This window comes from Daldinia decipiens (genome assembly GCF_022478715.1).
Source record: "Daldinia decipiens strain CBS 113046 unplaced genomic scaffold F4813scaffold_3, whole genome shotgun sequence".
Classification (NCBI taxonomy): Eukaryota; Fungi; Ascomycota; class Sordariomycetes; order Xylariales; family Hypoxylaceae; genus Daldinia; species Daldinia decipiens.
The window spans coordinates 195,122-210,594 of NW_026054546.1; the positions used below are offsets into that span (position 1 = coordinate 195,122).

At 47.2% G+C, this 15,473-nt stretch overlaps 4 protein-coding genes across 4 annotated transcripts; 2 read left to right on the forward strand and 2 right to left on the reverse strand.

Annotated features, from left to right (window-relative positions):
- The first annotated feature begins 1,744 nt into the window (after positions 1–1,744).
- Positions 1,745–6,631, forward strand: F4813DRAFT_166020 (armadillo-type protein). Its single transcript, XM_049239135.1, has 3 exons — positions 1,745–2,186; positions 2,258–5,698; positions 5,761–6,631. Exons 1-3 carry the CDS (start codon positions 1,848–1,850, stop codon positions 6,487–6,489), a joined length of 4,509 nt encoding a protein of 1,502 aa, XP_049103570.1. The 5' UTR covers positions 1,745–1,847; the 3' UTR covers positions 6,490–6,631.
- Positions 6,632–7,426: 795 nt separating this feature from the next.
- Positions 7,427–9,304, reverse strand: F4813DRAFT_344997 (mRNA capping enzyme, alpha subunit). The gene is made up of 2 exons (XM_049241716.1): positions 8,793–9,304; positions 7,427–8,715 (listed from the first exon to the last, which is right to left on the reverse strand). The coding sequence occupies exons 1-2, from the start codon at positions 8,963–8,965 to the stop codon at positions 7,743–7,745; spliced, it is 1,146 nt and encodes a 381-aa protein (XP_049103571.1). The 5' UTR covers positions 8,966–9,304; the 3' UTR covers positions 7,427–7,742.
- Positions 9,305–9,731: 427 nt separating this feature from the next.
- On the reverse strand, positions 9,732–12,815 carry F4813DRAFT_344999 (SNF5-domain-containing protein). Its single transcript, XM_049241717.1, has 2 exons — positions 10,561–12,815; positions 9,732–10,402 (listed from the first exon to the last, which is right to left on the reverse strand). Exons 1-2 carry the CDS (start codon positions 12,448–12,450, stop codon positions 10,067–10,069), a joined length of 2,226 nt encoding a protein of 741 aa, XP_049103572.1. The 5' UTR covers positions 12,451–12,815; the 3' UTR covers positions 9,732–10,066.
- A 320-nt stretch (positions 12,816–13,135) lies between these two features.
- Positions 13,136–15,316, forward strand: F4813DRAFT_166050 (Creatinase/aminopeptidase). Its single transcript, XM_049239136.1, has 4 exons — positions 13,136–13,372; positions 13,538–13,723; positions 13,817–14,638; positions 14,689–15,316. Exons 1-4 carry the CDS (start codon positions 13,351–13,353, stop codon positions 14,916–14,918), a joined length of 1,260 nt encoding a protein of 419 aa, XP_049103573.1. The 5' UTR covers positions 13,136–13,350; the 3' UTR covers positions 14,919–15,316.
- Positions 15,317–15,473: the final 157 nt, after the last annotated feature.

A 15,473-nucleotide genomic window follows, 5' to 3' on the forward strand; every position in this document is an offset into this window, starting at 1 on the left:
CGAGGGGGAATACTGGTGTATCCTTTAATCCAGATGTCAACAAACTCGGGAAAGATAAACGAGTGGTTGATTTGTTGATGGTGGACTGGTGAAGGATGGGATTGGTTAAAGAAAGGCAGACTCGTCCGAGTTAAATATGTGTAGGATGTAAAAGGAAGAATCAAAGTTCACAAGTAGGATTGGGAAAGTCGACTTGATTAAATATTGTTGTGCGGGATGGCAGACTGATTCTTGTCGGCGCCGGCGTGGTCCGTGAACCTGCTCTTCTTGTTTGGCACAACTGAGATTGAACTGAGATTGAACTAAGATTGGGTACAAGAGGTGTAAGTACTTGGTTTCTAGGCACACCGCGGGCTTTAATCAGCTGTAGTTAGTCGGTTTTATTATTATTATCGACCCGTTTCTATCTGACATTCCCCTAATCACTCCGGCAAATCACCTGAGTGGTTGATTTTCAGACGAAGGGCAAATTTGTACAATCAACCTACTTACAGGAAAGAACGCTAGACCCTACACCTGGGTTATTAAGTTGCCGGCTGTAACTTGACGATAATGGATATCTAGCCTAGTAACCGTAGCATCTGACCGTTGCTAGCCCTAGAAAGACGAGAGAAATGGCTAATATAGCAATATTACAGGACTTGTCACTGGGCTACAAATTCCTCAAAGTACTAGATCAAGTACTAAGAGTTACATAAATATGTACCTAACGTATCTACGTATCTTACCAATGTGAATTATTATCTAGTAGCTTTATTCTGGAGATATAGCTACATTGATCATAAACCATATCCAAGTCTTGAATTTACAATTCTTGATAGTAGACAGGTACATCTTTACATGAAAGGATTGTAGTTGACTGTACAAGATTTGATATCACAGTAGCAGATTTAAAATAAAACATTTGATTTACAGGTTGACTGGAATGTACCTAAGTAGTAATGAGCGAAAATAAGTGTTGATGTTGTTTGATTTCACGATGTGAGGTTCAAGGATCACTAGAGCCTCAAGTACAATAAAGGTACAAGCGTAAGGCGGGAACGAAGTACATCTAGAAGGTACCTAACTACCTAATGTATGTATGTAGGTTAGATAGTTGCGAGTTAGGTTATGTAAGTCGTCAATACCTACATATGTGTTGATGATCGGATCGGTTGGTCCAAGCTCCCGTTCACACCTGCTCGCAAATCGTAAGTGACATGCACTAACAATATGCAGCTTGGCATCGTACCTTCTTTAGTGCGTGTTTTAAAGTTCGTACCTCAGATGTACATACTGATTCTGCCCCATACCCACTATTCTGATTGAAATTCCGATTAAAATCACGCCGGGGTGAAGCGCGTATACAAAGATACATAGTGGATAGTTAGTGGAAGTAGGTTACATACATAGTAACAAGGTCAAGTGCAAGGACGCCACAACGCGACGCTGCAAATTGATTGATTGACCCTGCAGAGCCCGTCGCGTAACACCTCCCCGATAAAAGAACATCTCATCGTCAAAAGTCCTTCCCGGCATTTGTCCCACCAATCTGCCAATCTGCCATTCTGCCAACCTGCCAATGTTTCTAGTTCCTCCCCTCCACCTGATCACACATCTTCACCGTCTTCTTTTTCGGACACCTCTTTACTCCCGGTTTAATTAGTTTCATTTCAAATTATTGCGCGCCTTCGTCCATTACCCGCATCGTTCTCTTTCGCGCCCCACTCACGAAGAAGACGAACAAGACGAGACCAGATTCAAATCCTACGCTCCGAGTTTCCTACCTTAGACTACCTACCTACCTACTACTCTATACTATACCTTGCTTGCATCTATACGGCATCGGTATTCATTTCTAGTCCATCATGGCCCGGCGTAGGGACGAGGTCCCAGAGGAGGAGGACCAGGAAATGGAAGAGGAGCTTGTGACGCTCCAATTCGATGAGCCTTTATCATGGCGCGCAGGAAAGCCAATCGCAACTGGCGAGCTTCTCCGACGTCTAGAAAAACTTTCTAAGGAATTAGTTGATCTGGATCAAGAGACTATTGACAAAGAGTCACTAAATCATGTCGCGAAAGAGCTGGCTTCACCTAACCTACTTACCCATAGGGAAGCCGGAGTGAAAGCCTTTGCCGCAGCCTGCCTAGTAGACATACTGAAACTATGTGCCCCAGAAGCCCCATTCACGCCCAAGCAGCTCAAGGTTCGTTTAGAAATGCTATTTGTATTAATATGATTGACCTTGTTCTGACTGTTATACCTTCTCGATTATAGGAAATATTCATCCTCTTTGTCAAAACGATCCTCCCTGCGCTCTGGGATCCAAGTAACGCTTATAATACACAGCACAAGTATGTCCTGACGTCTCTTGCTGAGGTCAAGAGCATTCTCTTGATCAACGATGTTACAAATGCAGAGGAGCTTTTACTTCACCTTTTTTCGTCCTTTTTCGATGGTGTTTCCGGGTCGTCAAAAGCAGCGTCGGGAGAGCAAGTCGCCAAGGATGTCGAGTTTCACATGACGGATATTCTGGTGACCTTGGTTGAAGAAAGTCCTTCGCTTCCGCCCGCTGTACTAGATGTTATTATGGCACAATTTCTACGAGCAGCGCCCCCGGGAGGCCACAAGGAGAAGGCTGATGCCAATGGCAAGCAAACCACTCTTCTGCCCAAAGAGGAGCCGGAGGCATATGTCATGGCTAAAACGGTGTGTAATTCATGCCCAGAGAAGATGGCACGCTATGTGGGCCAATACTTTAGTGAAGTAATTATGGATATCTCTGGAAACAATGGAAATGCCAACGGACATAGGGATGATGACGATTCAGATAATGATGATGGTCCTGCGGGTCCTTCAGAGTCTGATTTTAAGGAGTTACGAAAGGCTCATCAGCTTCTACGCGAGCTTTGGCGAGCAGCACCTACGGTATTGCCCAATGTCATACCCCCAGTTGATGCTGAGCTTTCTGCCGATAATATTCAACTGCGTTTGTTAGCAACTGAAACCTTAGGGGATATGATATCTGGAATTGGCGCTGCTGGACCACCCCCCTCCCCGGAGCTCGACCCGGCAGCATACCCGCCTCTCAAGCTGAATGATGAGGTTCCAGACCATCCCGCCACAAGCATTCTCACTACCCCGATATCTCCCCTATCCTTCGCACAGACGCATTCTCAAGCATTCCACAATTTCGTTGGCAGGAAGAATGACAAATCTCCTTTAATTCGGGCAGCATGGACGATAGCTGCAGGTTACATCGTCTCGACATCTGCGGGCAGCATTGGGCTCAGCCGGGAGGACGAATCAGTATTCGTCAATGGCCTGCGAGATAAGTTGACTGACAATGATGAGAAAGTTCGACTAGCTGCCGTAAAGGCCATCGAAACTTTCAGCTTCCGTGATATCGTCACCAAGCTAGCTGCTGCTGGAGGTGTGACTAAGGAGGGCACAGTGCTGTTTACTCTCGCAGATCGTTGTCGAGATAAAAGGTCGTCTATTCGTGTCGAAGCAATGGCCCTTCTAGGCAAACTCTGGGCGGTGGGCAGTGGTGAATTAGCAACCGGACAAGAATTAGTTGCTTCGGCATTGTCTGGTATCCCTACCCGCATATTCAACACGTTTTACGCAAACGATTTAGAACTGAACGTTTTATTGGAACGTGTCGTATTCGAATGTCTCATCCCCCTTTCTTTCCCTCCGCCTCCCAAGGCGAAAGGGTCCAAGTCATCAAACGGCAATTCTCAGTCTCAGTCGGTTGTTGATTCTGGTTATGACCAAGATAGGATTCGCGCCGAAAGGATCTTGCTACTCGTGAAAGATCTGGATAGTAATGCTAGAAGGGCTTTCAACGCATTGCAAGCACGGCAACCCCAGTTTTCAAAGGTGTTAGAAAATTTAGTTCGCCAATGTGATGCATTCAACGGAGGGAATCCAGAGGGGAATGCAGATGGAATCAATCAAAATCTCAAAAAGACGATCCAATACTTATGCCAGTTCCTCCCCGATGCAATCAAGGTCGAGGCAGATCTACATAACTTTGCCAATTGGCACGACCGTCGCTGTTACCAGCTAATTAAATTTGCAGTCTCTGCGGAGAGCGATTTTAAGACGGTGCATAGAGCCGTTAAGGAATTTGTCAAGAGGGTTCAAGGCTCACCAAAACCTCATATGTTGGACACTTTATTGCCTCTTCTTTACCGTTCTGCCTATATTGTGTTGAATAAGAGTCACCTCTCGACCTACATGGACTGTTCGAAGAGCGACAAAGATGGGCTTGGAGCGGCAGCTCAGGAAATTACCACCGAGATTTCCCAAAACAATCCGGACTTATTCAAGACACACGTTGGACAGCTTTGCAAAGACCTGGCAGATGGTGCGCCAACCACTGATCGGACAAATGAGGCCACGATGGTCGAAACGTTGAAAGCTTGCTCCTCGTATTCGAAAAAGTATCCCAATGAACTTCCAGATGACCGCAAGTTTATTCAGGCACTGATGAACTACGCGTTGCACGGAGAGCCGGCCAAAGCCGCAAAATACGCAGTCAATGTCATGATGGCCAGAAAAGACGACAGAAGTATGGTTTCGGCGACGGACTTGTTGCAAAGAATCATGAAAAATTGGGAATATACCTCGCCTCATTTCCTAACTAAACTTGCGGCTGTCAGCCAGCTAGAGCTTCTAGCGCCCAAGGTGACAGCGGATGCCAACGATCAAATTATTGACACAGCGCTAGAGGATATACTACTTAAAGTTCGTACAGATGCTAAAGAATCAGACCCTGAGTGGGTTGCCGACTCTGAACTTGATGAGGAGTGTCAAGTCAAGTGTTGGGCACTCAAGCTAGTAGTCAATCGCCTTCGAGGTATTCGAGATTTAGAAGAGGCAAAAGAGCTGGCCGTACCAGTCTTCAAGCTTCTTCGAAGTCTCCTAAAGCAAGCTGGCGAACTATGTAAGACTAAGGACACCCCTAAACACCACAAAGCCCGCCTGCGGCTACTTGCTGGCCAGCTCTTTTTGAAACTGTGTACCTCGAAGCACTTGGAGGAAATATTTTCGCACGCCGACTTTAACCAGCTGGCCTTCTTAACGCAAGACCCAAGCGCTATGGTCCGTCGCCTATTTGTTGAGAAACTCCAGAAGTATCTCGTACAAAACAAGCTGCGACCTCGATTCTACACCATGATCTTTTTGACGGCCTTCGAACCGGATGTGGCATTCAAGAGCCAGATTGAAACATGGATACGGTCTAGAGCTCGCTTCTTCCGAGACGTCAAACAAAACGTCATGGAATCGACAATGGGCAGGTTGATCTCCTTATTGGCGCATCATCCAGACTACGGGACGGAAGTAGACGACTTGATAGATCATGCTAGATACCTGCTATATTATGTCAGCAACATTGCTACAGAAGCTAACTATGGGATGATATTTAAATACGCCGAACGCGTAAAGCAGACTAGGGATGGTATTGCTCCTACGGAGAGCGAAAGACTCTACGTCATCAGTGATCTCGCCCAGAGCATCCTAAGAAAATGGCAGGAAAAGAAGAATTGGACTTTCCAGGCATATTCTGGCAAGGTTGGTTTACCCATAGGTCTATATACGGCGCTTCCTAGCCATAGCGTAGCGCAAGAGATTGCCGAGAAGCAATACCTCCCAGAAGGACTCGACGAACAGTTGGACGACTTATTAAAATCAGTAGATAAGAAGAAGGTACAGCTACAAAACATTACATATTCTTTATTATGTTCCGAGCTAACATTACTGGTTTGCAGAAACGTAGAGGTGCAGACGAACGTACTGAAGGGCAGCCTGCCTCGAAAAGGGTTAGGACAGCGGTGCCAAAGACCGGCACGAGGCCGAGAACAACGCCGAAGGTTACAAAACCTTCATCAAAAAGGCCTGCTGTTAAATCCGCAAAGAGTTCATCGAAGTCTAAGAAAGCTGCCGCGTCATCATCGCCCGCCGCAGATTCTGCAGACCGTAGGCGTAGTGGCCGCTCAAAAAAGAACTCGTCATATATCGAGCGAGACTCGTCAGAAGACGACGAAGACATGCTTGCGGGCGTAGCGGAATGGGACTACTATGACGGCAGCGGAAATCCTGTACAGAACGAAGATCAAGATTCCTCAGAGTTATCTGACCTTGAGGAAGAGCCCGAGGCCGAGCCTGCAACCGAAAAGGGAGAAGCAGATGAACCCGAGGGAGACGAAAGCGAGCTTAGCGATGTTGGTGATGAAGAGGAGGAAGTTCCTCCATCGTCGCCGCCGCCGAGAACGAACGGGAGGAAAAGTCGTGCCGCTGCTACCTCGTCTCCCGTTTCGAAGACCAAAGTCCTAGCCTCGCGGCCTGCTATAAAAGCGACCACGGCTAAGGGTAAATCGCCTGCTACATCCAAGGCAAAAGCAAAACCGGTTCCTAAGGCCAGACCCATTAGCACTCGATCTACGAGATCGAGGAGAGCTGCGACGCAGGATGAAGATGAGGGTGGAGGTTCCGAATAAGGCGGCGGGCCCATAACTACAAACGGGACTCAACAGACTGGTTGCTGCGGTGGACACGAGTGCAACAGAAGAGGCACTAGGGTTTGGAGGAGAAAATCCTGACTGATATGCGAAGTGGAATTTACAGCTCATGACTCGTCTCCAGGTTTCTGTCCTCTCTCCAATGTGTAGGAGTAGTAGCTCCGGATTACAAGACGAAAATACGATAACGAGATAGGTGGTTGATCCAGGGTCGGGTTCGCGGATGAGGTCTTTTGACTTACAGTTGTTGTTTTTGCTTTCTGTTAAAATACCTTCAACCTCCTTTTTATACCCTTGTTCGTGTAGGGAGAAGAGAAGATCATATAGTGAAAAATTCGTTGCAATGGTGCGATAATTTCGAGCTCCCCTTCTTCATCTTGAGTTGCGTGCGTAATGGTTAAGTGGACTTGCAATACGACATGGTATATGTATGTACGATGTTGCAGAATGCTATGCTCAGGGGCATGGAGTGTTTTTGCTCTTAAGAATGTTTTTGCTGGCGTATTTCTACCTGAGTTTCTGTAAAAATCACGAGTAGATATTGCTACAATAATGCAGAAATGGAAATGTATCTTGGTCCGACTTCTAGATATTCTCACCATGAGAAGAGTGTATTAGTTACAGTCAATCTAGTCAGCCTGGAAGAAAATAAAAGGAAATCAGTAAAGAGGAAATATTGATTACGTCTTATATGATATCGATGTGTATAATACGATGAGCACTTGCTGAAATTCTCAAGCCTAGTTGGAACAGTTCTTTATATATATGTAAATACTGCGACAATAGCGTGTCAAGTAGTTATGATCACAACTCATGAGGAGATTTGAATAATAAACTAGATCACGCCACAGCAGTACACCGTATCTGTTGCACTTATTTATGCTGGACGGGAGCACCTCAGCCAACACGATAGGTATTAGTAGAAGAAACATTGTAATTTCTACCTATAGAAGAGTCTAACCTAGATGCTTTTCAAGTCGCTAAACAAGAACCATATTCTCCAAACTCCATCCGGACCACACGTTTTGTGGTTTTCCTAACCTGGGTGCCGTGTTATTATGTGGTATCGTCATCTTTAGTCCAATAGCCTCCGCCTCTCTAGGTTGTACATATTAGAAATAAAAGCAAAAAGCTTGTCGTGTCTTAACCAAGAATTGCTACATGCCAAGGGATAAGGAGAGGGGCTGCAAATGCCCCTTTCTAAACATCCGGGTGGTATTCACCATACACGCTCATTTTCGAACCTTCTCCCGGGCTTTCCAGTTGTCCCGCACACTCTTGCTATGATTTAGGAGCTCATCGCGGGTTACTCCATCCTGAATACTCTCCATAACGCTATTAACGACAGAGATGTGATTCCCATCTGATTTGTCGTCCCGGAACCGGTAGAAACGCCATCGTTTTTGGCTGTCCATATATACTTCTACTACTCGTTCGTCCAGAGCCTCGTTCAGTCCTTTCAGGATCTCCCACTCCTTATCTTCCAGGTGCAGCGTATCAAAGACATGATATTGACCACTACCGTGATTTGCTAGCAGGTCTACCGCAGGTGTACTATCGTAGTCGATGAAGGGCTCTGTAATGCCCTCGGCTCGCTCTTGCTCGTCCGGCTCAACCAAGGGGAACTTCAACTTCCACCGGAAATCAACGGTATTCTCATCGGCATCCTTCCACTTTAAAATGTGCGGGTCGGTGCCAGGTTTGTACTCGCTATGCAGAGCCGTAAATATCAAGCCGTCATTTTCGTGCTTGAGATTCTTGATTACATCCTCGAAAATCATGCGAATACCGTATGCCATTTGCATAGACTTCAGGTCGATGAAGAAAGGCTGGTATTGCCTCTCTTCTGGAAACTCATCGAGTAGTTTCTTATATGGCTTAAAGACTTGTTCCTGAAAGTAACCCAACCGCTTTGAGAGTTCTCGCGACATCAGCGATTGGCCATCCAACGCGAGGCAGTCGAAGACTAGATATCGAGGCTCCTGGCGCCCATCGCTTAGGGTATCTACAACTAATTCTCCATCCAGAACAGTTCCCCTGTGGAAAGCTTGATGATTCCCTGGGAGGGGAAAGTGTAGAGAACCTTCTTGAATATACCAATAATCATTTTTGCGATCGATCAAATAGTGGCTCTCTTGGCCGGATTCGTCGGCGGCTAGGTATAGCAGATATCGAATGCCATCTGATTTTTCGCATACATAATAACTATAGAACAAGACACATACGTTAGACCCTTAAACCGACAATTGTACACAAGTTTGAAAGCGAGAATATGCACTCACTCCTCTCTCGTTAGCTCATCCAGGTGTTTTCTCGTAAAGCTCACGGGTTGTGCGCCGGGAAACGCGGTCGAGTTGCGATGAAGAATGTTGGCTACATCCTGGCGCAGACCGGCAGCTACGTCGCCCGGGACTTTAATGCCTGGCTCGTCGATGGATCGTATAGGTAAATCCATGGTGGGCGACGTAAGAGCTTAAGGAAGATAAGACGAGGCGAATCGAGATGTAAAGATTGGAAAAGGTAGTGAGTGTTTGTTTCGACGGGCAACGCGATGCGACACGGGGGTAAAGCTAAAGGTAAAGGTAAGGGTAAAGGTAAAGGTAAAGGTAAAGAAAAGGAAATATTAAGTAGAAGAGGTTGTGTAAAGAGAATGAAGGAGCACATTCACGTAATAGGCGAGCTTCATTGCATTAAGTCGTCGTCTGTATCAGAAGTTGCTATCGAAAATATGTCCATCGCAAACTAAAAACGTAACGTACATAAGGGAAAGTGGTATGCTCTAATTGCTACACCGCGGAAAGAACAAGGCTACGAAACTCTGATGGGAATTGCGCCGCCATGAGCCTTATCGGCCTTATCGAGGGTCGATCCCTGCAGGAGATGGCCAAGTGACCCACTAGCCTACATAGGTAAGCATATGTGCCAAGCCTCCTTAGCCAAACTGGGTTTAACCGGTTGTTTAAGAGCTGTTTAAGGGGGGAGATAATATTTAACCTCCAAGTTCAAGTTAGGTATCACCTAACTACCTAACCTAGGTATGTACCTAACATAACTTGGTCTATACATGTATGTATGTACAATACATATTGTAAATGGACCTTTCTCGAGCCCAAGATACATCAGACGATATAAGCACATATGTAGATAGTCAACTTAGAAACACCCATCATATCATCTCATCTCATCTCATCTCATATAGCCATCAGACAAGTTCTCGAACAGACCTACTCGACCTCATATCTTTAGGTTAGCTAAATTAACTATCGAAACAACTAGTTGTTTTCAACATGGGGCGTCTCTATCGAGAGAAGGCTTGTTATACGACGCCGAGAGCTGATATTAATACAAACTCCGCGCTTCCCCGTTGCAAATTTTAATAACTCCCCGTAGTAACTAACCAGTACCAAACTGGTCGAGGCGCATATCTAAAGGGGCCACTTGGGAAGGATAATATTCTCCAATCCGTAACTCCACACCATGTCTTATAAACATTTTGCAGTCCTAGGCTCTTCTGCTCACATTTCACCTCTTTACACACGCCATGCATCGTTTATATTCACTGCACTCCGCCCGCCTTGCCTTCCAACGCCAGCCGGAGCTCCACCTTCTCTTTATGTACCTTGTTCTTAAGATGGACCTCGAAGTTCGAAGCTGATATATCTGGCCCCGGTGTGTACAGCTTACCCGGGCAGTCGAGACACCGGATCCGCGGGAGGAAATAAAATCGCACGTGCGGGGGGATCGGCTCGCCCTGCTGAGGCAGGGGGACTGGCGCGCCCGTGTTGGAATTGACCGAGCTATACCGCATGATTCCTTCAAACCTGTCGTTTGCATACGCCGGTTCTTGTTTGAACTTCTCCAGCGCCGTGACGAGCCATGCGGGAGGAGGGGGCTGTTAGAGGTTGTGAGTATGAGCGCTAGATGAGATATAAAAGAGAGGGGGGTCGGGGGCTGCCAAGTCATAGATCGGAGCTACAGATCATAACGACTGCTGGAGAATCTAAAGATCGAGGGATTGTGGTGTTGGGATGGGTGGGGAAAATGTCTTACGGGAACTGGGGGAGGCGCCCCGGCTACCGATGCAGGGGCTTCAACTCGGCCGATTTGTCCTGGTGGTATAGTATTGGAAGGGGTTGTCGCAATAGCTGCCGATGCCGAGGCGTTCGGAGTAGAAGGGGGAGGAGGCATGATATTCGATACAGAGGCACTATGGGCACGGGCATGGTATTGAGATGGTGTCTGTGATCTGCCTGGTGTGCTTTGCTTCAATCTGGGATCGCGTAATAGAATCTTCCGTAATCTCTCTTTATTTGTAACCCTAAGCGTTACCTGGAGTTGTTGGGGTTCTTCGGTATCTTCCCTAGTTAGTTCACGCCCAAATCTTCTTGATGTCCGAGTTTCGTGGTGATGTATCGTGGCTTCGGGGGTTTCGGACCGGCCGAGGTTCGCCATCCGCTGCTGTGCAGCAGTTGCGGCACCTCTCATACCTCTCGTTCTCGCCGTACCGGTTAATTGTGAAGCGGCAGGTGAATCAGGACCCGAATCGTCACTTTCGTCGGAATCTGATATATCGCCGTCGCGTGCTCCAGGTCCTCTCCTCCTGCCTGTGCTTGCGCCTGGCGCACCCGCGACTCGCTTATAGAGTCTGCTTTCCTCTACGTTTTCTGCTGCACCTGGCAGTGTAGAAGAGACAACAAGAGTTCGGATTGTCCTCTGTCTCTCCTTTAGATCTGGTAGCGTTGGTCCTCCTCGTCTATTTATGGATCTCTTTTGTCTTCTTTGCTCTCGGGAGAATACCATCTCGTTCCGTTCTAGGTCCGCCTCGCTGAGCTCGTATAGATACGGAGCGTATTCCTTAGCCTGTTGCTGCGGCCGGAACACGGAAGGCAGCGGTGATGGGAGAAAAGCCATGATTAAATCCGGGTCCTCAATTGGTCTGCCGTCAAATGGATGTCCTATACTGTATAAGCTCCGTGTGAAAAGCTGCGTCTGCTCTCGGATACAGTGAGCAATGGCCGTGGTGAACTCTCCGGAGAGTGCAAGGTCCTTGGCCATGCTCGCCGCAAATTCCTCGGGCGAGTTGAGAGGGTTATTGATCTCCCATTCGAACTGGTCTACTAAGGTATGCTGCCCGATAGTGATGTTAAGCTTGACTAATATTCTCATCTCGTCATTCTTCCAAGCCGAGTAAGGTAACTCGGGGTCTAACGCATCTTCATCGGAGAATACAAAGGGGTAAAAGTCGTTGAGCTGCTCATGCATCTGCTGCACAACCTGCTCGAATACGGGCTGAGCGGCAGGCGCCTTGAGTCCCATATCTTCTACTAAATGCGCCGCAAATAGATCAGCACCGACAATTCTCTCATGGAGATTCCACGTGAAGGTGTCGCGCAACTTGATCTTGTCCCAATCTACATCTAGCCGAACGGGAACTAACTCTTCATGCTGCTCGGCCTGCTGCTTCATATCCTTCCTCTTCCATTTCAGAGGCGGCGCTTGTCGCTTACCCGGCCTGAGTTTCTGAGCTGGATACATCAATCGCGACTGTTGTCCGATCTCTGTTCTCCCATTGCCATAACCACTGTAGCCCTCTCCGAAAAGTCTACTGGGTGTAAACCATGCTCTGTATTCGTTTCGTAAAAGCTTATAGTCGTTGATCATCTTAAATTGGTATTTGTTATGCTCGTTTTGCCGGTCTTTGTCGCTAACCATAGCAGCAGAGTGTATGTGATCTCGGGCAATAGCCTGTCCTATCAGTATTTGTTTGAAGGCATCTTTGTCGCGACCCAGATGAGCGCCGGTGTGTGAATCGTCCAGCGCATCTGATCTATTTTTAGGGGTAGAGGTAGAAGAACGATCTGGTTTGGATAAAGAGACCGCGCCGGCAGTAGAACCGGCAGCACTTGTTGGAGCCGCTTCTGCATCCTGTTGAGTTGCCATGACTATCTGTTTGAAATATCACATAGAGTAAGATATCTCAGGCAAAACTTGACGGGGATAGAAGATAGAAGAGCGATTTCAATTTGTCGATCCTCTCTCACTGTTCTCCTACTGTCCTGTCTAATCCTGTCTTGTATTGTAGAAGACGAATGGAATTGTGGATTGGCGCTGCAGTGCACGGGGACTCGGGGACGGTATCGGGAAATTCCAGGAAGGTCATTGACTGCGCACCGTGGTTGTGATGTTGTTGTTGTGCTGTTGCGATGAATTATTCAATAGGCGCTCAACTTTTTAGGAGAGCAGAACGTCTCGACCGTGGCTGATGAAGCAACCGCAACGGAAGAAGGCTGGACACGCGACGAACCGCGACCGAATAAGTTAAAGGAACATTTATTTTCGCAGTCTCTCCAGCCAAATCACAAGTACCTTACTGAAAACTGTCTAGGTGCTACCTATGTAGTGCTAGGCTAACGTCCGTGCGTTTGTAACGTAAGCAGCATAATATACTCTTAAATACATAATCTCTTGTATTTCATATAATAAATTTAATTATGGAGTATTATCATAACTCGATTTTTGCCTTCCGTCGCAACAAGCCTAACGGCGGTCCGGGCACACGGACCTGCAGCCCTGAACTAAATGCAGAGTAAAGAACGTCACCAGCTGCCAGCTCAAAAGGTGCTGCCCCTCTCTCTCTCTTATTACTCGCACTCCCACAAAGCCCCGCAGTTAATGAAAATACCAAAATACCTTATTAACCATTAACCTGCCTTACCTATTCCCACTTCTTACTACCTCAAGCTCTTATTACTTCAAGCTTCACCTTTTTACCATAAACTAGAAGCCAACCCAATTCTTCTCCAGCCAGCAATAGTCAGCATAATTGGCTAGGTGGTAAATATGTCCGACGAAAAGGATACCGGTTCGTTCATCATCATCAATCCCTAATTATATTTTCCTTTCTTCTCTTAAGAGCTTCGTGTGAATTACCCCGCCATCGGTTCTGTCCGACTCTTCCTTGGGGTATCATGTTGGACCTCACGAGACTCGGTAAACTCGAGCAATAGCTAATTTATCTAACTCATAGACTACTCGCTAGCAAACCCAGACACCCTTACCAAGTACAGGGTCGCAGCCACTATATCGGAGAAAGTTCTGGCCGCCGTATCCAAGTTGTGTGTTGCAGGCGAGAAGGTTGTCACTATCTGCCAGAAAGGAGACAAGCTCATTGAAGAAGAGGTTGCTAAAGTCTACCGCACAACTAAGCTTAAGGGTAAGTGCCTAAGACTATCAGATACCTAAGACTATCAGATATTACACAGACCCTCTGCGCACCCAAATATTTGCTTATGTCATATCTGTGTAGGCTTTTCCCACCCCACGACTGTCTCTCCGGCTTCATACGTGACTCCCTATACCCCCTTGGCATCCGATAGCGCCGAAGCAAATGTCGAGCTTCAGGCAAGCGAACCTGTAAAGATCCAGCTCGGTGCGCAGATAGACGGATTTGGTTCCATTGTCTGCGACACAATTATCGTTCCGCCGAAGGAGGGAGCGGAAGATGTCATCACCGGTCGCTCTGCCGACTTAATACTCGCCACGTATTACGCCAATGAGCTCCTCCTACGTCTCTTGGTTCCCCCCGGATTACTAACAGCCGGAAGCGATGAGGAGAAGGCGAAAGCTGCAGCAGTGAAACCCCCTACTCAGACCAAGATTACCTCTCTCTTAGACAAGGTTGCCAAGAGCTACGAGTGCAACCTGGTAGAGAGCACAACCTCCTGGCTATTCGACCGCAATGATATTGAAGGCAAGAAAAAAATCGTGATTGCTCCCGCAGAAGGTACTAAGGGAGAGGGCTTCCCTGAAATAGGCGAGGTATGGGGTGTGGAGATGGGCTTGAGTTTGGGTTCTGGCAAAGTCAAAACGATCGACCAGCGGGCAACGCTACTCCGCCGCACGAACAATACATACATCCTGAAGTCGCAAACCGCGCGCAAGACGTTGTCTACTATCCAGAGCAAATTCGGTCACTTCCCTTTCAGCTTGAGACAACTCGAGGAGGAAGGTGGAGATACCAAGTACAAGGTCGGAGTGTACGAAGGTGTCCGTCAAGGCGTGCTACGACAGTATGAGTTAGTTGGTGACAAGGATAGTGCCCAAGTGGCCCGATTATTAACTACGCTCGGTACGTCTAAGAAATCTTTCTTAACATTCATATTACTAACGATAAGGAAGCCATTACCAAAAATGGTATTACGAAGCTCGGTGCGCCGCCTGCACTAGATCTAAGCAAGTTCCAGTCAGATAAGAAGATTACTGATGAGGAGATTCTCAAGATTTTAGAGCAGCCCCTGAGCAAGAATAAGGGAAAGAGCAAGAACAAGAAGAAGAAGAAGCCGGCAAAGAAGGCCGCTAAGGCGAAGGATGGAGAAGCCGAGGAGAGCGAGGATGAGAGCGAGGAGTAGGCCTGTCTACAGCGCACTCTTCCGGGGGCACGTATTAAGCGAACCGGCAGTGCCTTGATCATAGGTGACACTACGCCAGGCGAGTGGTGTGGGCTCCGAATTGCTTCGTTTATCGATTCGATATGACTTGCGTGCCTATCCAGTTCGGCATTATGGCGTGTTGCTTCGAGCCACACAGGGCGGTCTGGCACAGAAAAATGTATAGTGGACTCCACGCAGTCGGAGGGAAACTGTTTACATAGGACTCAGCTTATGTATCATTAGTCCCCGTAGAGGGGAAAAAAAGAAACAAAAAGAGAAGAAGATTTGAGCTGAGATACGTTGAGATACGTGTCACATATGTGGAATTTATCCTAACTGGAAGTCTCTCTAATGCTATGAGAAAGCTTGACGCACCGATCCTACGCTGATTGGTACCTCTGCTTTTGATTATTTAACGCCCAGGCAGTATAGTGAGCACTAAGGAAAAATAGGAGCCAAAGTTGATAGTTATTATTGCGCTTGGGTGCCGCGGCGGATTTAAGAAGGCAGACCTCGTAGGCTCGGGAGTAAGAC